The 24,381-nt window shown below is 43.7% G+C and overlaps 1 protein-coding gene across 2 annotated transcripts; it reads right to left on the bottom strand.

Moving 5' to 3' along the window:
- Positions 1-856: 856 nt before the first annotated feature.
- LOC139760690 (uncharacterized) lies at positions 857-18,107 on the bottom strand. Of its 2 annotated transcripts, none has more exons than XM_071684260.1 (6): positions 17,984-18,107; positions 12,382-12,439; positions 10,236-10,371; positions 6,783-7,005; positions 5,352-5,460; positions 857-1,746 (listed from the first exon to the last, which is right to left on the bottom strand). In XM_071684260.1, the coding sequence occupies exons 2-6, from the start codon at positions 12,437-12,439 to the stop codon at positions 1,457-1,459; spliced, it is 816 nt and encodes a 271-aa protein (XP_071540361.1). In that variant the 5' UTR covers positions 17,984-18,107; the 3' UTR covers positions 857-1,456. The 2 variants fall into 2 exon arrangements, with proteins under 2 accessions (XP_071540361.1, XP_071540366.1); XM_071684265.1 differs by lacking the exon at positions 17,984-18,107 and adding an exon at positions 16,356-16,419.
- Positions 18,108-24,381: the final 6,274 nt, after the last annotated feature.

Here is a 24,381-nt window from a genome sequence, read left to right as displayed (position 1 = left end):
ACAGTAACGACTCTCTCTCTCTCTCTCTCTCTCTCTCTCTCTCTCTCTCTCTCTCTCTCTCTCTCTCTCTCTCTCTCTCTCTCTCTCTCTCGTTCGAGATGGACACATCCTGCCCTCAGTATTGACCTCAGGACCAGAGGACACCTTGTGGTAGGGAAACTAAACAATAGATTAGCTTTTGACGCTATCGTCAACCCCTAGCGAGTATCTATCGTGACCGAGTATCTATCGTGAACGAAATCCTGTGTGTGGAATCTACGTTCAGAGGAAGAGAACGGTGTCCTTCAACCCCCATGATAACATCCCAAATAACCACAGGTGTGTGTGTGTGTGTGTGGTGGGTGTCTGTGTGTGTGTGTGTGTGTGTGTGTGTGTGGGTGGGTGGGTGGTGTGTGTGTGTGTGTGTGTGTTTGGGTATGTGTGTGTGTGTGTGTGTGTGTGTGTGGTGTCTGTGTGTGTGTTGGGTGTGTGTGTGTGTGTGTGTGTGTGTGTGTGTGTGTGTGTGTGTGTGTTTGGGTGTGTGTGGGTATGTGTGGGGTGTGTGTGTCTGTGTGTGTGTGTGTGTGTGTGTGTGTGTGTGGGTGTGTGTGTGTGTGTGTGGGTGTGTGTGTGTTAGGCTGACTCATACTTTCCTTTTCTCTCAGTGTACCTTCCATAGTCTATCACGATAGGTGTGTGTCTATTGGTACTTTCTAAATCTACTTTGATCAGGAGGAATAACACATGATCTTAAGAGTAGTTTCTCATTTTATTTTTTTTTTTTTAGTTGCGTTATATTTCTATTAAATTTTAAAGACTTTTTCCACCTTAGCCTGTGTCTCGTAGAGGCATATATAGGATTGCAAATGTTCGAGGAATATATATATATATATATATATATATATATATATATATATATATATATATATATAGAGAGAGAGAGAGAGAGAGAGAGAGAGAGAGAGAGAGAGAGAGAGAGAGGATTATTCTACTGGAATATACATCAGAGATATTTGTATCCAATTTCCATACGTTCCTCGACCATAGTTTTAAAAATGATGATTGAATCGTGAATTATTATTTTCATTAAGACTTGCACGAAGACACAGGTTACCATCATGGCTGGAAGATGTCGATTTGGTTGCTTCATAATTCGGTCAAGAACACGACACAGGCCAGGCTGATCTGGGAGGTCTGGGTCGTCAAGAAAAACAGAGGAACAAGCTTCCCATTGTCCTTTTTTTTTTTTCCTCCTTCCACACTGAAGACTTTTTCTCTTGACATTTGTGTGTGAATGAGTTGGTTGACCTGCACAAAGAGAACTTCTGCTGGACATTTAGATGGCAAATGGTCCTTGTGGAATTTTTCCTCCTCACCTTCTGTCCCTGGTTAGGGATGTTTCCTTGTGTCCCTTGGCAGGCCAGGGGTGTTCCTCCCTCCCCAAACCCCTGGGTAAGGGGGACACCTGTCCCCCTCACTAGTTCGAGGTCAAGTACACCTCGCCTGACGAGGCCCGAGCGAAGGCGAAGGTTGTCACAGGGACGATCGTTTGCGTCTCGTTGGGCAGGAAGGGCATGAAGTCCCAATACCTCTCAGCCTGGAAGAACTCGTCGAAACTCTCCGGCTGGATCTCCACCACCGGCTTGATCTGGAAACTCTGAGCTCCAGCGTCGGCTACCCTGTCGCACCTCCCGAGCAGCTCCTCCTTCAAGCACCGCTTGGATATCCTGTCGAAGTGGTAGCCGGGCGGGCAACGGAACAGGAACCCTTACGAGGGGAAAGAGAAGGTAGAAAAAAAATATATATGAGCCACAGCAGATCTCTCCGTACCAGTGGGCCAAGTTCATGTAAGATAGACTTAGAGATTGTTGTCGAACTGCCTTCCTCTCGTATCTGACGTGGCAAGAGGGGCCAGGAACACGACTATGTTGGTGTTCGGTACCTCTGGTTCTTAGACTCAAGTCGTGGCTAGAGTTAAACCTAACATTTGTTGGTGTTCGGTACCTGTGGGTCTTAGACCCAAGTCGTGGCTAGAGTTAAACCTAACATTTGTTGGTGTTCGGTACCTCTGGGTCTTAGACCCAAGTCGTGGCTAGAGTTAAACCTAACATTTGTTGGTGTTCGGTACCTTTGGTTCTTAGACCCAAGTCGTGGCTAGAGTTAAACCCAACATTTGTTGGTGTTCGGTACCTTTGGTTCTTAGACCCAAGTCGTGGCTAGAGTTAAACCTAACATTTGTTGGTGTTCGGTACCTCTGGTTCTTAGACCCAAGTCGTGGCTGGAGGTAAAACTAACATTTGTTGGTGTTCGGTACCTCTGGTTCTTAGACCCAAGTCGTGGTTAGAGTTAAACCTAACATATCTGCGCTACAGGCAAGGTGAAACCTGGACTATGTTGTGAAGCTTTGGTGGTCGACTGTGAGTGAGACTAAAGAGAGAGATGGTGAGGGGTTTGTTGAATTTGACCAGGCTACGTCCAAAAACTCTCCCTCCCCCAAGCGAAGCTACACAAGTGAGGAGTGAGGAGGGGATGGGGGAAGTCAGTTCAAATATGCAGAGTTGATTCATTGCTGTAAAAGGGATTGGCTGAGTTCGAGGTTGAGAAGAAGAAGATAGAAATGAGAAAAGTATAGATAGGAGAAGTCGCTCTATCAACGGATCCCGCGATAGAATCTATGCTTTAAGGATCAAAGAAAAGCAGGAAAACTGAAGGAAGGATGTTCTAGGACACAGAGTCTTATTTCATTACATACTGCCACATGCTGTAGGAATGACGAGAAGTGATTTACCAAAATCCCTGGCGGAGGAGAACCAGAAGTGACCCCACATAGGAAAGATCCCCAGTAGACGTTGCGCCCGGAAGGACGTCTTAGTAACGGGAGGGAAAGGAATGAGATTCTCCATGATGAAGGAAGTGAGAGTCAGAAGGAGTTTGATCAACCTTAAGACTCAAGAGAAGTGAGAACGAAGACGTTACATAGATTTAGCATCTACTCAATAGATTTATCACCTTCGATGTATGAAGAACTACCCAGCTATAGAAAAGGCATGTATCACTATGACCTCTGGGGAAAATGATATAGATTAGTCGTACATGATACATATATATATATATATATATATATATATATATATATATATATATATATATATATATATATATATATATCTATATATATATATATATATATATATATATATATATATATATATATATATATATATATATATATATATATATATATATATATATATATATATATATACCCTGGCCAACATGATGCAGCCTGTCCAGGTCATCATCATGACGACCCCTGACCTCTCACAGGTCATCATGATGACGACCCTTGACCTCTCACAGGTCATCGTGATGACCTCTGACCTCTCATAGGTCATGATGATGACTCCTGAGATATCAGAAACCTCTTACTTCATTTGTTTACGCTTCCAGACATCACCAGACACTAACATGGACACAATCTCAAAAGATACCAGAACCATCAACTTAATAGTAAAAATAGTAGTTAGAAAAATAAAGATAATCACTATCTATATTAATCCTAATTTAGGCTATACACAAATCCTAATGAATTTTGACAAAAAGTGAGTGTAGGGAAAATTTCTACTAAAAAGTTGAAAATTATGTAGAATGGTAAAAAAATAGATCACTCAACTACCAATCAAAATTCAAAGTGAAACCCTAATATAGAAGAAAAAAATGGTCAGGAAAGCTAACCAAAAAAAGATCATATTCCAACATGCGAAATGTGAAAGTGATGGACAATATCTGAGGTAAATAAAACTGGTCAGACCTAGATGGACGCATGGAGGTTTGATAGCGCCCCCCAGTGTGCACCAATATAAGGCTTATCTCTGTAAGTATATCATGCTAACTGAGTCAGTGTATATTCAGTGTATGAGTATCCCACAATTATTGGTTCATGAACAAAGCTCGTTTCGTTTATCAATCTTAAAACCTGATTCGTAATTTGACTAATAGGGACTTTAGAATATATTTGAGTTATTTTTAGGTTAGGTTGAATAACTTACTAATGTGTTTCGGACATTTTTCAATAAAAAAAAGGGGGGGTTTCCTCGGACTTTTACAAACACGTATATTGGAAAGACCATCATACCGAACGAACCATGATCCGAAACAATATCTCGAACCACAACCGTTCCGAAAACAGTGGTTCGCTCTCAGTTATACACACTGGCCAACGTCGCTTCAATTTATATAAAAAAAAAAAAGGAAAAAATGGAAAATGATCAGTGACTTGACACCACAACTTTAAATGCAAGATAGTCTTGATAGTTTATATAGATGTATATATATGTATATACATCGACATAGTTGTATATACATGTTGTTCCCAAGGATTCACAAACGTCTCTTACGTATAGAAATATATGTGTGACGAGCTGCCAGACATCGCATTAAAACGGGCGGGTACTTTTTTCTCTAAACTACCAAACGACATTTTCCTCCTTTCAAACTATCAACTATGGCTGTGGCAATGAATTAGACGATCAACCCTCGGGTCTGCGTCCAAGCAAGTGGTCAGTGCTGAGCAGGAGTGCGTGGAGGGAGGACACTGCAGCGGGTGATGCAAGTTGGGGTGTATATAAACTGAACAGGAGTTTTCAATGTACTGGTGTTCGCTTGATGGGTTCTTATCAAGATGACAGTCTCCTGAGATATAGTAAGATATAGTGATGTTACCTGCAATATTGTCTGATTGTTACACAGTTCAAATATTCGAAGAATATTTTTCAATGACCTTTCTTTCTTTTTTTTTTAGATAATTTTCTTTCGGCATTTAGAATTGTATGTTTTACTTTTATTCTATGTGTATCTATGTAACTCTCTCTCTCTCTCTCTCGCTTCTCCGCCTTCCCCTCCTCCCCTCCCAACTCTCTCTCTCTCTTCTCTCTCTCTCTCTCTCTCTCTCTCTCTCTCTCTCTCTCTCTCTCTCTCTCTCCTGGGAAACCCCCGTCGCTCTGTGTGAATGGTCGTGAGGATCGAGACCATTGGTCTGGGTTCTCTAGTTCTTCCTAGTAGAAACTTACCTTTGTAGGTACAGTCGACTTACCTTTGAAAGTACAGTCGACTTACCTTTGAAAGTACAGTCAACTTACCTTTGAAAGTACAGTCAACTTACCTTTGAAAGTACAGTCAACTTACCTTTGAAAGTACAGTCAACTTACCTTTGAAAGTACAGTCAACTTACCTTTGAAAGTACAGTCAACTTACCTTTGAAAGTACAGTCAACTTACCTTTGAAAGTACAGTCAACTTACCTTTGAAAGTACAGTCAACTTACCTTTGAAAGTACAGTCAACTTACCTTTGAAAGTACAATCGACTGACTTACCTTTGATGAAACAGTCCATAGTGACGATACACTTGTAGAAACTGACACAGTCTGCCAGTGAGGGGTAGGAACCAGGCTCCAGGCACTCGAACACCGACGTCGGGTCCAACTGCGTCAGGAGGAGAGAGACAAGCTTATACTTGGGGGTGTACTGAACGCTCGAGCTCACTGAGAGGTGGTGGTAGTGTGGTGGAGGTGTGGTGGTAGTGTGGTGGTTGTGTGGTGGTAGTGTGGTGGAGGTGTGGTGGTAGTGTGGTGGTTGTGTGGTGGTAGTGTGGTGGAGGTGTGGTGGTGTGGGGGAGGTGTGGTGGTAGTGTGGTGGTTGTGTGGTGGTAGTGTGGTGGAGGTGTGGTGGTAGTGTGGTGGTTGTGTGGTGGTAGAGCTGGTGGTGGAGTTGGAGTGGTGATAGTGTTGATACTCTTCTCTCATGTTAGCTGAGACGGGTAACTGAGGTCCTAATCAAAGACATCCCATTAATCATATATATATATATATATATATATATATATATATATATATATATATATATATATATATATATATATATATATACCCTAGCCTGAGCCAAGTATTCATCTTATCGATTAATCCTATTGAGTTGATGAACAGTTGAGTTGCCTGTGGACCGACTGCCGCAACGAGGACTCGAACCTATGCGCGCGATCCTTGGGTGGAGGTTGGGCGGGGTGGGGATCTGTGAATGCGTCATGGTCAGGAAGGCTAACGGTTACACCATGGGAGTCAATATACACCATGAGGGCCTTGTTCGTCTGAATATGTAAGACTTCACTACCTTACTGACTCACCTCATTCGAGAGGGTTATGAGGGACTGGTGAAAACTATGAGGAAAACCGTCTGGCTACATACACCTGAGTTATGTAATAATGTTTATACGTAATGTAGGAGTAATGAAGTGCTGGCGATCCTTTTAAAACATTGATAAACCATCAGCTGTCCAAAAACGACCAAGATCATCTTTATTCGTGTTATGAGGAGCAGACACTCGTGTTGTGAGGGACAGTTTACTTGTGTGTGAAAGAAGTATGAGGTTTTGGTCATCTGGAAGTGAGATTGGTTAGGAAATAATCATTCACACGTCAACAGTAAACAACAGAACATTTTGAAATGCAACTCGACCTGCTAAACTTTACTTGTTATATAACGGTAGAATTTCTTTCGTCTGAGTCGAACTCTGTATTGAAACTGTTTTTGTTTCGTCTCTCAGAATAAAGTCATTTCAGAAAAGATTTCTTAGCATTCATATGTTTCATAAAACCTGAAGGTGTTCTGTATAAAAGTAAAGGGTTTTACCATGTTTTTGTAGAAGCTATAGATATCTAAAAAGTAAAAAAAGAAGATAGCTTTTATATATTCTATATTTTCTATAATGTTCGGAATCAATATTTTGTTTTTAAGTCGTGGTATTGTACCTTATACGGTGGACATAACTCTGTCTCTTCGTTCCCAGCAACATCAGGGGGCGCAGGGGATGGAAGAGAAGGGCTCGGCCCAGGCACGGGTGTGGCTGGCCCGTCCGTGGGACACGCTAACCCATAACTGTGGACACAAGTGCTCAGATCGGGGCTGAAGATCGTCCCAGGACCACATTCAAACTTCACTCTTCTCGTGGCAGAGTTCCCGCTGGTGACACACCTGTAGACGAAAAATAAGTAAGTTACGCCAAAATTTGAGGTGGAGGATGATTGTAGAAAACGTTAATTAGTAGAAGGGGGACTTAGATAATTATATCTTTGCTTCCTTTATGGCGAAGTTGACATATATATTACCTTCAGATCATAGTTTTAAAATGTTAGAATTACAAATTACATTACTTTTCATTTTCTATGCAAACGCTTCGTTTATGAAAAAACTTTTTTGTTTAGGAATACGGTGGTTTTATAATTTTAAAGAACAATGGGCTATATGCACAATGAGAGCGCATGTTGCCTTATAATCATCCTTGATACCTGTAGAAGGTAGATAGATCTTATGGTTGGTAGATGAAGCTAAAAATTGACGACCTTGATGAACAAGGCAGATGTTAGATCCAAAGCTCAAACAAACAACCAACCAAGGTACATTTCAACATGCGAAAAATTAGTAGCCAATATATATTTCAAGTCATGATCAAGGTTCGTATACGTAGTGAAAGTGTAAATGGTCTTAGAATTATCGTTAATGCCTAAAGAAGGTCTACAAGATTTTCGGTTGCTTGATGTAGACTGTTCTTGACGGCTTAGCAATGGGTAGGCATATAACCAAAACAACCAACCCCACACACACACACACACACACACTCACACACACGGGCTCATCTGTGCCAATAGTGGCACACCGAGATCGTAAACCCAACCTGTGCCATTAATGGCACCCTTAGAACACGCACCAGTCCTGTGCCAATATTGGCACATCGAGATAGTAAACTTAACCTGTGCCAATACTGGCACACCGAAAACGGGTCGTCATTATTAGAAACCCCTTGCTAGGCTTAGCCATGGTAAAGCCTTACACACATTAAGGTATTGTAAGGAAAGTTTTACAGATATGATGATAGATTATCATAGTTAATGTATAGCAATATAGTCTATATCAGTGACTCAGAATGGCTTACTGCGTAGCACCCAATTTTTCTCGACTAGGCTTCAACTAATCATCTAGCATTTCCTTTATTTCCTGAAACACAAAAGACAATTATGACGGTGATTCACCATAGCTTGACTGAAGTCATTAACAAATGCATATCCGAAGTTGCAGACGTATTTCCACATAGAGGGCCTGACATGGGCATCATGACCAGATCTTGTATTTACTCACAATGGCAAGAAACTGACCAACACCAGATACGATACACCAATGCGATTTGGTAATGCTGCAGATTGATCATGTGATGTACGAGCACGTAAAGAGATCATACGGGAAAACCGGAATAAAAGCGGATGTATATATATATATATATATATATATATATATATATATATATATATATATATATATATATATATATATATATATTTCTATGAGTCCACGGGGAAAATGAAGCACGTTTTCCCAAGTGCACTTTCGTGTAATAATCACATCATCAGGGGAGACACATATATTCGTAGCAGGGTACACAGATGTAGGCCATTTCTTGGTAGACATAAACTGGAAACTGGTGTTTCATGGTTCTCATTTCTAGTATGAAAAGGTTCTGTGATGTGTACAATATAGCAGCAGGAACATGGGTAGCTGCAGCTGCAGAGAGAGAGAGAGAGAGAGAGAGAGAGAGAGAGAGAGAGAGAGAGAGAGAGAGAGAGAGAAAGAGACGGCAGTACAGCCAGCCAGGATATGGAAGTTATGAGAGAGCGAGGAATGAGTACAGCAGGATAAGAAATGGGAAAAGAAAAAAGATATGATAATATTACGGGGAAAGCAAGAGATCAATGAGAATATTTGCTTAAATTAATCAAGAATAAATCGTCATTTAAAGAAGAGCCCGTCAGTTTAAGAAATTCAGAGGGAGGAGTTGCAGAGGATGATATAAAGATACGTAAGGAGCGGAATGACAAGTTCTAAAGCGCTTTCATTGTCGAAGGCACTGTATCCTCACCAGCAGTGAAATGGAATGGGGAGAAGGTCGTGGAAAGCAGTGGAGTTTCTGGACGAAACATAAACAGACTGCTCAAGGGACTTGACCCACATAAAGCTTATGGTCCTAATGACGTAACGCCACATGTCCTGAAGATATGTTCAACTCTACTTGGCAGGTCGCAGCGTACCTGGAGGAGGGTATAGTGCCAAGGGGAGGGAGTACAAGAGGATATATGTCGTTCTTATATTTGATAAATGATAATGAAAGGAGGCGCTGAACGACAGACCCGCCTCCTTGACGAGGGTGTGTGGTCTGCAAGGTACTGGAAGAGATGATCAGAAAAACACAATTGGATGACAACAAACAGTGGAGAAAGAACGTAAATGCGATAGAACGTGGATCCAGGAGATAATCATGCGTAACATAGCTCTCTGACTTCTACGAGAGAGTAAGCTCCGTCTTTGACAAAAGATGGGTAGAATTTGTGAATCTGAGGTGCTAAAATGACACCGACTCTGAACCACATAAGAGGATGATATAGAAACTAGAATTTTAAGCAAGAATAAGGGAAAGACTCCTGCCAGTATAGCGAATATAGTCTATGGAAGGAAGTAAAGAGGACATATCTGATAAGTCTTCTCGACATGAGTTGAGACACAGGCAGCCTCCAAAAGTCCAGAGGTGATCTGGTCCATGAATCATGACATTCTACTCGAGTAAATGGAAAAACATTGAAGGATTAGAACAGAGTAAGAAGATGTGAATATGAATATATCATCTGGTACGAAAAGAGCTGCAGGAGTCTGTCTGTGAGAGGGTCTTGCCACTTGACATCTACCCTCACTCCTGATGCCAGAATCCCAGCCAAGAAGAACTATAAAGGAGTTTATACTGTCTACTGGCTTGTATGACCATCGCTTTCCCAGATGTAGGGAAGGATATGTTCAGTAAACATTCCACCTCCCACGTAAGGCGAAAGTTTGGTCAAGTGTACCTAAAGAGGCCACGAAGAGTTGATGGAGAAGGTCCAAAGGAGAGCAATACACAAACACACACACTTGGGGAAGACTAATGTGTGTGTGTGTGTGTGTGTGTGTGTGTGTGTGTGTGTGCATATACACATTGGAGTAAAAGTCATGGTACATATACACAAGGTTAAGAGACGGAGCAACATGAGTGTAAAACTCTCTTCCCACCACACAGAGATGGTAATGAGACACACACACACACACACACACACACACACACACACACACACACAAGCAGGTCACCAGCATCTCACTGAGGTCGGTATGATCCTGGCGCTACTCACATCAGGAAGGATGTGCAGGTTGGGCCGGGGAGAAGATCACCTGGGGCACACTGTGGGGTCGGGTGGGCTGGCACGTCGTGACCCGAGGTGGCCGGGGGTGACGGAGGGGCGGCCGCCGGTGTGTCTCGTGGGCCTCCTGCAGGAGAGGCAGAAGGTGAGGATGATACAGGTACAAAGCCTTCTACCATGATATCTTGGGGGGGGAAAAAATTATTAAATAAAGAATACAAAGATGTGTCTATTCTCAAAGTCTTATGTTATCATCTTCAGAGACGGATCGTTGACACGTCTTATGACAGAGGTTTATGGAGTTACTTTCGTTAGAAATACGTGAAATTATGTATCTTTTTTAGGCTAAAATGTTGACAGAGATGACAGAGGTTTATTGAGCAACTTGCGTTAGAAATACGTAAAATTTAATATCTTTTTTGAGGCTAAGATGTTCGGTGTTGGAAATATCTGAGAATGTTTCAGTTTACTGTGGTCTCGCAGGCCCTTCGTCCAAGTGTGTGGTGTGTCATGATTCTCTGGCACTGTGTAAGTCCAGTGTGCCGTGACCCAACACCTCACCCCTGGGCCTCGCTGGGTCCTGAGAAGACGACGTTAGAGAAGAATGATCATATAAACACGTCATGGTGGCGTGGCTTTCCCTCCAAGGCCCAAAGAGATGCCACAGCTCATGAGAGCAGAAGTGCAATGAAGTCAAAAAAGAAAACGGAAACTGTTTCTCGTTTCCACAGCTCATGAGAGCAGAAGTGCAATGAAGTAAAGAAAAAAAGAAAGAAAAACTGTTTTTCGTCACCCCAAAAAACCGTCATCCGAGCTGGCCTCTGTAGGATGAGATGTACACACATCACCTCAATCTCTCGGATTCTCCCAGAGGGTCTGACGTCGGTAGCGCCCACAGCAAGTGTGTGTGTGTGTGTGTGTGTGTGTGTGTCGGGTGTTGGTGGTGGTGAGTGTTGCTATTCCCAACCCCTGGACCAGCCTCCTCGCTGCTGCTCACCTGTATAGCCAGGGTGGGTTTGGCGCGACCTCGAGCGATGGCGATGATGATGATCATCTGAGGCGTCAGTTAGCTAACGGATCTACTGGGCTTACGTAAGATGTGGGTCGAGTTGACACAGAGAGAGAGAGAGAGAGAGAGAGAGAGAGAGAGAGAGAGAGAGAGAGAGAGAGAGAGCCAGTTCATTATTGTACGAAGAACCGTGAATTTTCCTCCATCTTATTTTCGTCAATATCAACCAAAGGTCAATTAAAAAAAAATAGGAGTTCCGAGTGTGATGGGTGGGAATTTTTGGATGGACATGAGGTAACTTCCTCCTCCTTGTCATATGCCAAACGCCACAGAGCTCCTGCACTTACCCCTTTCCCTCTACAGCCCGCCTACTAATCTTATTTCCTAGATATAGATTTAGCTGAAGATAGAAAGATATAGTCTCGTTCTCTATCAAGTGACTCGGTCTTCTTAGTGAAAAGGCATTACTATTTTCGCATCATAAAATCAACCTGACCTTTAAATCGATATGTGATATTTGTAATCATATATATATATATATATATATATATATATATATATATATATATATATATATATATATATATATATATATATATATATATACATAATCACTCCAGTTCAGTGTATTTCTATTAGGATTATACAGCACTGAGGAAGCTGGCCACTTGTACCAGTCAGGCCTACAGACCATAAAGTGTTGTGATGTGTGTGCGTCTGTGTGCACAGAATACGAGGCAATTGAGTAGTTAGTGGTTTTCTTTACGGCAGTTGCATCGTGGGCATGAAAGGGTCGTAGGATGTGTCAGTGTCTGTAGTGTTGTGGTGATGAGCGATGGTCCGGAGTGAGAGCCGGGTGACTGTGTGACTCGTGTTTGTCTGGGTAGTGTGGTTTCTGATGAGCGTATGTCTGGTGGACTGGATTTTCAGACTGAGTTGGGAGGTTAGCTGTTTAGTATTTGCCGGGTTAATTTCAGCGTGTTTGTGTTTTGTCTGTGTTGTTTGCTGGGATTGAGGGAATCTGTGAGTAGAGGTTATATATATATATATATATATATATATATATATATATATATATATATATATATATATATATGCAATACTTTTGTGAGTTTTTGAAACACTTACCGGTCTGTGCAGAGCAGACTGTGGCACAGAAGAGAAGTAGTCGCGTTTTCTGTAACATCTGTGGGATAAAGATGAGTCATCTTAGTGGTTAACTCTATGTCACATTCATGTTAGAAGATAACACAATTTCTTATGTTGTAGATTTCGATGAAAATCGTGAGTGTGATTAGAATATTTGATAATTATTTGAAATACCATTTGTGTGTTACCGGGAGATAGATTTTACACTCCTCTTGCCCCGTCTCTTGATCTTGTATATAGATATACATTTATATCTATTTATTAGACTTTGTCGCTGTCTCCCGCGTTAGCGAGGTAGCGCAAGGAAACAGACGAAAGAATGGCCCAACCCACCCACATACATATGTATATACATAAACGCCAACACACGCAAATATACATACCTATACATTTTAACGTATACATACATATACATACATAGACATATACATATATACACATGTACATATTCATACTTGCTGCCTTCATCCACTCTCGTCGCCACCCCGCCACACATGAAATGGCACCTAACCCCCCCCCCCCCCCCCCACCCCCACCCCCCCCACACCCCACCTCCAACACGCGCGAGGTAGCGCTAGGAAAAGACAACAAAGACCCCATTCGTTCACACTCAGTCTCTAGCTGTCACGTGTAATGCACCGAAACCATATATATATATATATATATATATATATATATATATATAGAGAGAGAGAGAGAGAGAGAGAGAGAGAGAGAGATATTCATACATGATTATCTTTTTCCTTGTTACTGAAGTAGAGCCAGGAACAGATGATGAAACGCCACAGTGCTCATCTCCGGCTGTCGTTTGTAATGCACCGAAACCACAGCTCCCTATCCACATCCAGGTCCCACGAAGCCTTTCCATGGTTTACCACGTACGTTTAATATCCCCTGATTCAATCCATCGACAGCACGTCGACGCTAGCATACCACATCATTCCAGTTCACTCTATCCCTTGCACACCTTTCACCCTCCTGCATGTTCAGGCCCCGATCACTCAAAATCTTTTTCACTCTATCCTTCCATCTCCAGTTGGTCACCCCGTTTCCCTTGTTCCCTCCACTTCTGATAATACATCCTCTTTCTCAACCTTTCATTACTTACTCGATCAAACCACCTCTTTCATTTCCAACGCATCCAATCTCCTCCAAACAGCCCTATTATACCCATACCTCGCATCCATGTAACATTGTGGGAAATACCATACCTTCAAACATACCCATTTTTGCTGTCTCAGATAACGTTCTCTCTTTCCACACATTCTTCAGCGCTCCCAGAACCTTCGCCCCCTCACCCACCCTATGTTTCACTTCCGCTTCCCTGGTTCCCTTTACTTCGATGTCCACTCCCAGATATCTAAAACAATTCAGTTCCTCCAGGTTTTCTCCACTCAAACTCGCATCGAATCTGCCACCAGTGGCGTATCATTAGCAAACAACGAATGACTCGCTTCTCAGGCTCTCTCTCATCATGTACAGACGACATAGTCGCTCTCCCCTCTCTCCAAGACTTGCATTTACCTCCCTCACCACCCCGTCCGTAAAGAAATTAAACAACCATGAGGACATCACACACCCCTGTCGCACAACCTCACCACGCTTCACACACACACACACACACACAAACCTCTTCCCCCCACACACACACTTGCCCTCCTCCCCTACTCATGGCCAAGCACCTTAACAAAGCCACCATCATGATCTATCTTCAAATGGTTCCCCATCACAATACACATACCCGGTCGTCCCCATACACCCACACTCGCTCATCCCTCATGACACTCCGTTTCCCCCCCCCCACCTCCCGTTACGTTAGGTGGCAGCGCTCTGAGAGGTTCATGGTAATCCTCGGGGCTCGAACCCAGGTCACGTCCGTCATGCCTCGACCACGGCTCCGCTAGACTGTCACGAAATAACGGATAACGCAACGCAGACGTGAGCCACACCTCTCTCTCTCTCCTCTCTCTCTCTCTCTCTCTCTCTCTCTCTCTCTCTCTGGCTGAGCCACAGACACGTCATGGGTTCATTAGGCCTTATTTATGTAGGATTTACCCGAGATCCTGTTGACCTCAGCGCATCTAAGCGGGTTTAGTGAGGACAGGTCACTACCTGTTGACCTTCAGCACATCTAAGCGGGTTTAGTGAGGAAAGGTCACTACTTGATGACCTGTAGCGCATCTAAGCGGGTTTAGTGAGGAAAGGTCACTACTTGATGACCTGTAGCGCATCTAAGCGGGTTTAGTGAGGAAAGGTCACTATTTGATGACCTGTAGCGTATCTAAGCGGGTTTAGTGAGGAAAGGTCACTATTTGATGACCTGTAGCGCATCTAAGCGGGTTTAGTGAGGAAAGGTCACTATTTGATGACCTGTAGCGTATCTAAGCGGGTTTAGTGAGGAAAGGTCACTATTTGATGACCTGTAGCGCATCTAAGCGGGTTTGGTGAGGAAAGGTCACTACCTGAGGATGGCCTGCTGCTGGTTCAAAATGGTTTGTCAAGGAGAGGTCGAAATGGCTCTTTCAAGGTGGTAGAGAGACCTACTGTCTCTATATAGTGGAAGCTGTGGTCTGTTGCTGAGGGCCTCTAGTAGCTGTGGTCTGTTGCTGGGGGCCTCTAGTAGCTGTGGTCTATTGCTGGGTTTTCTAGTATAAGTCGTTAGCTGAAGCTTTGTTCCTGGATGAATCTTATGTGAGTGACTTTAAAGATTCATGAATTTTTGGCTTATCTATTTCATGAAGTGTCATGAGCGAATCTTCCATCAGTTATTATAAATGTCATAAATGAATTTATTTTGTCATGAAAACATCATGACTCCGTTCATGTTCCACGAACGATTCTTCTATAAAAAAAAAAAGAAATTCAAAGAAATATTTGATTCAGTTCAAGTATGGTAAAGAGTCAGTCATGAATGTTCTATAAGTCATGAAAAAAAATGTGTCATGATTCTGTCCGAGTTTCGCGAACTGTCATGGACGAATCATCAAGTCATCCCCCCAAAAATGTCATGATTTTGTCCTAAGTGACATGAGTATCGTTGATTTCCCCCCCGCGTTCACGGGTCCTGGGTGCTGGATGCTGGGTCCTGGGTGCTGGGTGCTGGGTCCTGGGTGCTGGATGCTGGGTCCTGGGTCCTGGATGCTGGGTCCTGGCTCCTGGGTGCTGGGTCCTGGGTCCTGGGTGCTGGATCCTAGGTCCTGGATGCTGGATGCTGGGTCCTAGGTCCTGGGTGCTGGGTGCTGGGTCCTGGGTGCTGGGTGCTGGGTCCTGGGTGCTGGGTCCTGGGTGCTGGGTCTCATTGAACCCGAGTTATTTCTCTATAAGAACCATTCTACATGTCTTCTCTCACCTTCGATACACATATAAACATAATCTGGACTGACTGTTTAATTATGATATATTTCTTTTACGTATACTTATTCATATTATACTTTCTTCATACGTCGAATAAGTAAACATGTCGGACTCCGAGTCTGGAAATATATCACCGTCTTCATCGAGCCAGTTTCGACTCGTGTGGTCAAAACTGTGAACGAGACCGTGAGTGAGACCTAGGAATGAACCGACACAGCTTCCTTTAGTGAGTCGTGAAGAAGCGAAAGCGATCGTGTCAGACGCCATCCCGCCCCGTGACCTGGGCATCGTTAAAAGGAAAACAAGATAAGCAAATGAGTCAAGTGCCTAATCACATCCAAAGTCGTGAATTAAAAATTCCTCACAGGCGCCTGATCCATCCATGTCTGGTCGAATCTTAACTGAGCTCTCTGTGTGTCTCTTCCTCTCGAGACCGACGCTCCGGTACGCCCCTAGTTCGAGAGCTGTACCGAACCCTCTGACTCTCTCCAGGTCAAGACAGAGGACTCCAGAGCTCTTGCACGCATCCAGTCGAAGCTGAACCAACCTCCTTTGTCTCTGCCTGTTGAGACAGAGAACTCCAAAGTTCCGATACACACCTGATCGAAGCAGTACCGAACACTCCGTCTCTACCGAGGCAGATGTCTTCCTAAATCCCTCTTTTGCGCCTGGCAGATGCTGTACTAAGCCCGCTGTGTTCTGCCTGTCGTGACACACGGTTCCAAAGATTCGGTTCACGCCTGATCGAGCCTTCTACCTCTGGTTGTCGAGACACAGGTCTCGGTACAGCTTCAATCACGTGTGTGTGTGTGTGTGTGTGTGTGTGTGTGTCCCCAGGACCCACGTCGCTTGCAACCGCACCCTGAGCTCCTCGCTACTTTGCGTCTCACGTCTCGGTGAATTGTAAAATCCCTCGAAATGAACGGCAAGTCTTGTGAGCCGCCGTGCACACGACCCAGACAGCTCCACGTTAGAGCCTTGTGTCCCTCCGAAAAACTTTACAGAAAGCGATGTGATTTGTGAGCGGCGATGACGACAACCTCTCGTGCTTGAAGAGAAATAGGCGATTGGTCATAATTAGAACAAGAGTCAAGTAAAGAGAGGGAAAGAGAGTACTCGGCGTTTCTCTCTCTCTCTCTCTCTCTCTCTCTCTCTCTCTCTCTCTGTTTCGCAAGCACCGCAAAGCATCGTAGAAGGTACTCGTAAGAAGGTAAGATGACGGTAGATATGAATGGATTAACATAAATGTATTCTACGTGTCTCAGAGAGGCTCTGTGGAGAGACTTTATATTACTCATTTTCTATCAATGTTCACTGACAGATCACCTCGTGTTTATCCTTCAGTCGTCCTACGTTCTTTCAAAACTTATTCATAAATCTTATGAGTGTTCCATCAGGTGGTTACAGGTGGTTCTAGACGTGCAGTCTGTGATAGTCACATACTGAGCATCGATACTTTGCGCCACAGATTTGCACGTGACATGAACTAACCTCTTCGATCCTGAGGTATGACTGTAGACTGTCAACGTGACAGGTGTGTGTGTGTGTGTGTGTGTGTGTGTGTGTGTGTGTCAGGGATGACCGCATCAGCAGACGTGGACTCTTGTATATATCATATATGGAATACGAAACCCCTGCAAGGCCTCGTTTGATAATCTACCTACTTATCTACCTCCCTACTTACCTACCTTCCTGCTTACCTAACTGCCTAACTACCTGCCTGCTTACTTAACTGCCTAACTGCCTGCCTAACCTGCCCACGACGAGATCCTAGCCATGAGGGAAGGTGATGTCAGACTCCCGAATGAGATTCATTCGAAGGAACTTATTCTCGTGGATCGTGAGGTTCTGCGGGTCATGCCAGTGTCACGTCCGTCATCCAGGGGAAGAGGGCGGGAGATACATACTCCGTCTTGTACCTCATTCCTCACCTCTGAGAAACTCAAGACCCGTACATCTCCCAGACGTTGCACCGACAGTGCCATAGTCGCCGCCCGCCCCTCCACGGCCACATCTCCCGTCTGTGGATCGGTCCCTCGGTTGCAGCCTTTTGATCTCCCTCCCTGGTCCTCCCTCCTGTTACCTCACCACGACAATATATACACTGCCTCACACCCCATTGATCTGCTTGATACCTCTCGACGCTACTTTACACCACATGACTCCTCCACCTGGCTGTAACAGACGTGCTAACCACACGAGACTAAAACTTAATCGTGTGCCTTACCTCTACGGCAGCTGCGATGGTTGGTCCAACCTCGGCAAGAACCAGCGTCCTTTTGGGCAGCTCACCCTCCCCTGGCCCGGCTTATATATACCCTTGGCCGGTGTGGCAGGTGAGGCTCTATGTGTGGTAAACTGCCCATTGTACCCGGCCTCTGGACCACTAAATCTCTCGCTCTGTCCCAGCCCACCTGACTACCCATCCTTTCATCAATGGTCGCTGACCTCCTCCTCCTCCTCCTCCTCCTTAATCTCCAGCGCAGATCTTGTGTCACCAAGTTTCTGGCGGTCATGATGCACCAGCGGGAGGAAGGTGACCCTGAGTGGCTCCCGCGAATAATGAGTGAGGATATTTTGGACAACTCGAGCCAGTGGAGGACAACACGCACACTGGGAGCAGAGGACACCAGCGACGTGCCATTGGTCGACGTGGCAGGCAGGCACAGTGCACGTCTCCCTATCAGCTTCCTGGTTGCTATTTACGGATCACAGTAGTATACCAGTGCGGTTCTAAAAGCCTTCGAGTGGTGCGTCATCCCCCCGATGCAGACAGTACAATGGAATATAAACATGTAAACGTAGTGTTCAAGAGCCAGGCTATGTGTGTGTGTGTGTGTGGGACGAAGAGTCTTGTTTTTCCTACGTTGCACTGATGGCGGTAATCACTCGTCATTATGTCCTGCGAACAATTGTGGCTTTAAGTCAGCCTGCTTGTTACTAAGGTCAGATAAGCTGCCGGGAGATTAATGTTCTACAAGGCTATGCAAGTCTGGAGGCGTGGCAGAACCACGAACACTCTATAACTCCATCCTGCACCTTCATGTTCCAGTGATAAGTCTTTTTGTTCCTACCATACCTCGCCAGTCTTAATCTCTCCCCCTCCCAAGCACCTCCATCCTTCTCCTGCCCTTAACTGTTCTCATGAGTTCCTGACAGGACTTGGAAAGGTTAGGAGCATCACTTCTCAATCTGAATCATTCATTCCTAAGGTCAGAATTCCAGCTCAGCGTCCTCAATCATTGCTAGGAGCAAAACATCATATCTCAGACGTTTGGCCAGGACACTCGCAACAACAAGAAAGGTCACCTGCGACACTCGGCTCAGGATTTGCACAACAATTTGCGCGGGGATCTACACCATCAAGGTAGGACTGACGCTCCCACTCATTCTGGGGGAAACTACCATACAGAGAAGACGTCACAACACGTAACCCTTGCGACATCAAATCTACTTCCAACAGCCATCCTGCTTTTGCCTCCCTGCTGGACCAGAAAGTATAAGGAATTGATGCAGTCTATACCTACGTTGTGTCCTAAGGATTGGAGGACACTTAGGCCTCAGTTACTAGAACTGCTACCACCTATGCGGTGCTGGTAGACTGACGCATATGAACAAGAGACAGACTACCAGTTCAGGTGAGGAAAAGCGCCATCTGGTGGGTTATGCAGAAGACAGAGGAAATCCAAATAGTAACAGACCACTGGGTCCTTCCGAGGCTGTGTGTGATGGTGGAAAATATCAGAAACACAGATGAGTGTGGTAAAAGTTAGAAAGGTACAGAGATGATTCAAAAAAGTATTACCTGTTTATTGTTATCTTGACTTAGGAGACGCAGGTGATGTAAGTCGTGACTTGAAGCGAAGTATTCATCAAGTCTACTCTTTAACGTATCTGTGGTACTGCTTTCAACTCCACTACTTGGCAGATCGTACCATATGTTTACACTCCTGTGGAAGTGAATGTACTTTGCCTCATTCGAGGTAAATCGTTTACCCACGAGTTTGTTATATCCATGACTGAGAGTGAAATCAGACGAATCAAGTCTTGAGTAACTTGAGAGATCAAGATCATCAAAGTCTTGGATCATCTTGTTTACCTGTATTAGATCACCTCTTACCCTCTCTTTTCTAAGCTAAATCGATTCACGTCGTTTAATCTCATCTCGTAAGATTTGCTTCTCAGTCGTCTTTTTCTTAAGGTAGGATGACCAAAACAGAACACAGTGTTCACGATGTGAACGAACCAATAAACTATAAAGAGTAAGGATGATTCCCCTGGATGGATGGACGTGCTCTCGAAGGCCCAGCCTATGAAACACAAGAATTATGTTCGCTCTTTTCACAGCTTCTGTGCACTGCTTCCTTAACTTTAGGTCACCAGACATTATGACACCCAAGTCTTTGTTTCTCATTTACTTTTCGCAGTTCGATTTTGGTAATCGATATGGAAAACTTTGCAGGTGTTTGGTAAAACATTGCAGGTGTCGATATAAAGATGTATTTGCCACTGAGGAACCCAGTTCATCAGTCTGTCTGTCATTTCGAAGGTATTGACGTTCGAGTTCATTTGTAGATTTATTTCCCAGCTTTGTGTCATCAGCGAGTTTTAATATGTTGCAATGTAGACCATTAACAATATCGTTAAGATATATATGTATATATATATATATATATATATATATATATATATATATATATATATATATATATATATATATATATATATATTATCCCTGGGGATAGGGGAGAAAGAATACTTCCCACGTATTCCCTGCGTGTCGTAGAAGGCGACTAAAAGGGGAGGGAGCGGGGGGCTGGAAATCCTCCCCTCTCGTTTTTTTTTTTTTTTTTTGATTTTCCAAAAGAAGGGACAGAGAAGGGGGCCAGGTGAGGATATTCCCTCAAAGGCCCAGTCCTCTGTTCTTAACGCTACCTCGCTAACGCGGGAAATGGCGAATAGTTTGAAAGAAAGAAGATATATATATATATATATATATATATATATATATATATATATATATATATATATATATATATATATATATATATACATACATACATACATACATATATATATATATATATATATATATATATATATATATATATATATATATATATATATATATATACATACGAGGAAAAGAAATGGTCTTCCAAGACTGATCCTTTTGGCACTCCACTTGTTACGTCGAACCATTCCGAGGCTGGTCCATTCATCTCTTCGTTAACGACCAGTTCATCAGTCTTCTATCCACTGAAGAATAACTCTATCCATGTCATGTGACTTAATTTTCGCTAGTCATCTTTGATACGGAACCTTATCGAAAATACTGGGAAGTCTGGATAGATAACATCAACTCCTTTACTTTCGTTATACATGTTGACTGCATCATAAAGGAAGTCAAGCAGAGTTGTTTGACATGAGTGATTTCGTCGAAGACAAAGCTGAGAATCGTTCATTAAGTGCTGATCCTCTAAGTGGTTTACAATTCTATCTCAAATAATGGTTTCCATAAGTTTTACAAGTACAGACGTTAAGCTAACAGGATGATCATTTCCGATCAGTGAGCTTATTACCTTATTTGAATATCTTTGTTACATTGGCAAACTTCCATTCATGAGGAACTTTTCCAGTAGCTAGTGACTTATTGAAAAGGGCAGTCAAGGGGTTTAACTATCTCATTTTTCGCCTCTTTCATTGTTCTCGGACACAACATATGAGAGCCTACCGCTTTAATTATGTTCATTACGTCTATTGTTGAAAATGTATCCACGTCTTTTATGTCAATTAGCTGAAGACCATTCCCCTCTCATATCAATGAAACTGGATTCAAGATCGTAAATACAGATGCAAAAAAAAAAAAATCATTCAGTATTTTTGCCATGGTTTCGTTGCCTTGCATCAAGTCACCGTTTTCTGTAATTAATGGACCTATTGACCTGGGTAGTGACTCTCTCTTGCTTCTAACATAACAGCAAAGTTCCTCAGAGTTTCTTTTGCTATTTTCAGCAATATGCGCTTCATATTGACGTTCACTTTGTCGTATAGCTCTTTTACTTTTGATATGCAAATTCACGTACCTTACTCTGCTATGTTGGTTATTGGATTCAGTAACTTCGATATTGAAAATTTCTTTACAGTAGCGCCAGCATTACCAACGAGAGAAAATCCATTAAAAACTTAGCGGTCACTAAGTTAACTGGACTGTACGAAGATATTTCTTTACAAACGACACTATTGATGCGTAGGATAAGCTCTCAGAAAATGTTGTCCAGAGCAACACCTTCTATATCTTCAAAATCGCTCCTGATCATCACTTGCCACTCTTCCGTACTGAATAATTCATTTAATCAGTCATCATAACGCAGTGGGATATCATGCTACCTTCTCAACCACTGATCTCTCCCTGGCTATACTGCGGTAACATACTAACATCATTAACCCCCGTCGACAGCTTTGAGAGAGTAAGTAAGAATTAGTGTATCAATCTTCACCATCAGGAATAATATGTAGACATGGTAGGTTGAGAAGCTGGTGTTCACGTTGATCCTTAGTATTGCCTTTGTAAGACAAGATGAAGGGGTGCAAGTTGTTGGTGATGGGACGCATTGACATAGCCATGTTCGTTCTACCTTAAGGACATTCCTATAAAACTTTTCTTCAAGCATATTAATCCTGCAAGGTATTTTTTTCTATTTGTTTTCTGTCTGGCGTGATGTCGGAGGGCGTGGAGGGTGTAGAGAGCCTCTGCTTTGCCATTGAGGGAGAGAGAGAGAGAGAGAGAGAGAGAGTCACTCCAATACCCCTTTCTTAGAGAGGGCCTGGTGTTATTACTCCAGAACCCTTTATGTGCAGCCTTCTGCAGCTCCAGGGATGCGCTACACTATTCAGGAGGGAAAGGATGAACTCCCTTGAAGCGGGAAGTTCTCCAGTGAGACAAGACAGTGATACGTTAGAGGAGGAGGAGGAGAAGACAAATCTAGAAGAACACATGCAGAAGCACGCCTCCAGCTGCTGCATCCTTTTCTGGTTCTTGTTGACGGAGTCCCGAGCCCAGATGGGGTTGAGACGTCCTGCTTGCATAAGATGGTCATCATGGGCGTCGCTGAGAACACACGATCGTGTTCTCATTCCTCTTACTCGGCCGGGTCTTAGCTGGACGACGCCAGGCGTCCACGGTGTACGTATCCGTCACCCTGAGAGCCGACAATGGTGGGCAATTTTTTTTCCACTCGGGTGCTGGAGGTGTGGCCACCGAACTGTCCGTGGCAGGGAGGAGGTGAGGTGAGTGCAGGGAGTCAGGGGTGAGAGAGCCTTCAAGGAGTGAGGCGAAGTCATCTCCTCCTCCTCTTCCTCTTCAGGGTCACGAGAATATTATCATCTCGAGGCTCCATTGGGAGTTCCGATCATTTCGGGTATTTACCTTGTCTTAAGATGTAGAATACGAAGGAAGACGATGTAATTCAAGCAGCAACAGACCACTGGGTCTTTTCGAAGCTGTTTGTGGTAGTGGCAAATACGTCGCAAAGCCACGAAGGGGGACCCAATATGCGTCTTTTGCTATTTGAAGTCCTTTGTATTCCCATGTATTTTGTATCCTGATGGTGAATATGGAGCTCTGCTTCTGAGTTCTCAGTCCCCCACACACTCCCACTGTAGCCTCGAGATGTTGTATCTCATGGAATCTTCATCAGTGGCAAGAAAAATGCAGTGTAAGAATGGCCCCAAAAGTGTTGAGAGTTGGGCCCGCTCTGGTGTTGTGTGCGTCCACTGGGGCAAACGTGTAGATCCTCCCTCGCAGCAGTATTGAGGGAGGCCGCTGCAGGCACAACCTCCCTCCACCATCCAGCAGGAGAGGAGTCTGCTTGCCCAGGTGACCCGCGCCAACACGTTCATCGACCTCCGCGTGGACCTCCTTGTGTAAGCTCGTGTGCGCGTGTCGCGTTATCAGTTTTATCTGGTGATGAGGCAGTAAGTCTCCTCGCTGGTGTGTGTGTGTGTGTGTGTGTGTGTGTGTGATGATCCAGCATATATGGCGGCTGCTGCTGCTGCGTCTTCCCAATCCAGGGTGATTTATTGGCTCAGCGGGTGAGATGAGGAGGACAGGAGAGGCAACAGCTCCTTCGGGGTCTTTGACATATTCTCTCTCTCTCTCTCTCTCTCTCTCTATATATATATATATATATATATATATATATATATATATATATATATATATATATATATATATATATATATATATATATATATATATATATATATATATATATATTAATTTCTGATTTGAACGCCGTTTCCCGTGTTAGCGAAGTAGAGCCAGGAACATACGAAGAAAGGCCACATCCGCTCACATCCATTCTCTAGCTGTCATGTATAGTGCACCGAAACCACAGCTCCCTATCCACATCCAGGCCCCACAGACCTTTCCATGATCTACTTTAGACGTTTCACATGCCCTAGTTCAGTCCATTGACAGCACGTCGACCCCGGTATACCATATCGTTCCAATTTACTCTTTTCCTAGCACGCCTCTCACCCCTGCATGTTCAGGCTCCGATCGCTCAAAGTCTTTTTCACTCCATCCTTCCACCTACAATTTGGTCTCCCGCTTCTCCTTGT

The sequence above is a fragment of the Panulirus ornatus genome, chromosome 3 (genome assembly GCF_036320965.1).
Source record: "Panulirus ornatus isolate Po-2019 chromosome 3, ASM3632096v1, whole genome shotgun sequence".
In the NCBI taxonomy this organism is placed as follows: domain Eukaryota; kingdom Metazoa; phylum Arthropoda; class Malacostraca; order Decapoda; family Palinuridae; genus Panulirus; species Panulirus ornatus.
This window is presented reverse-complemented; position numbering and strand designations above follow the sequence as displayed.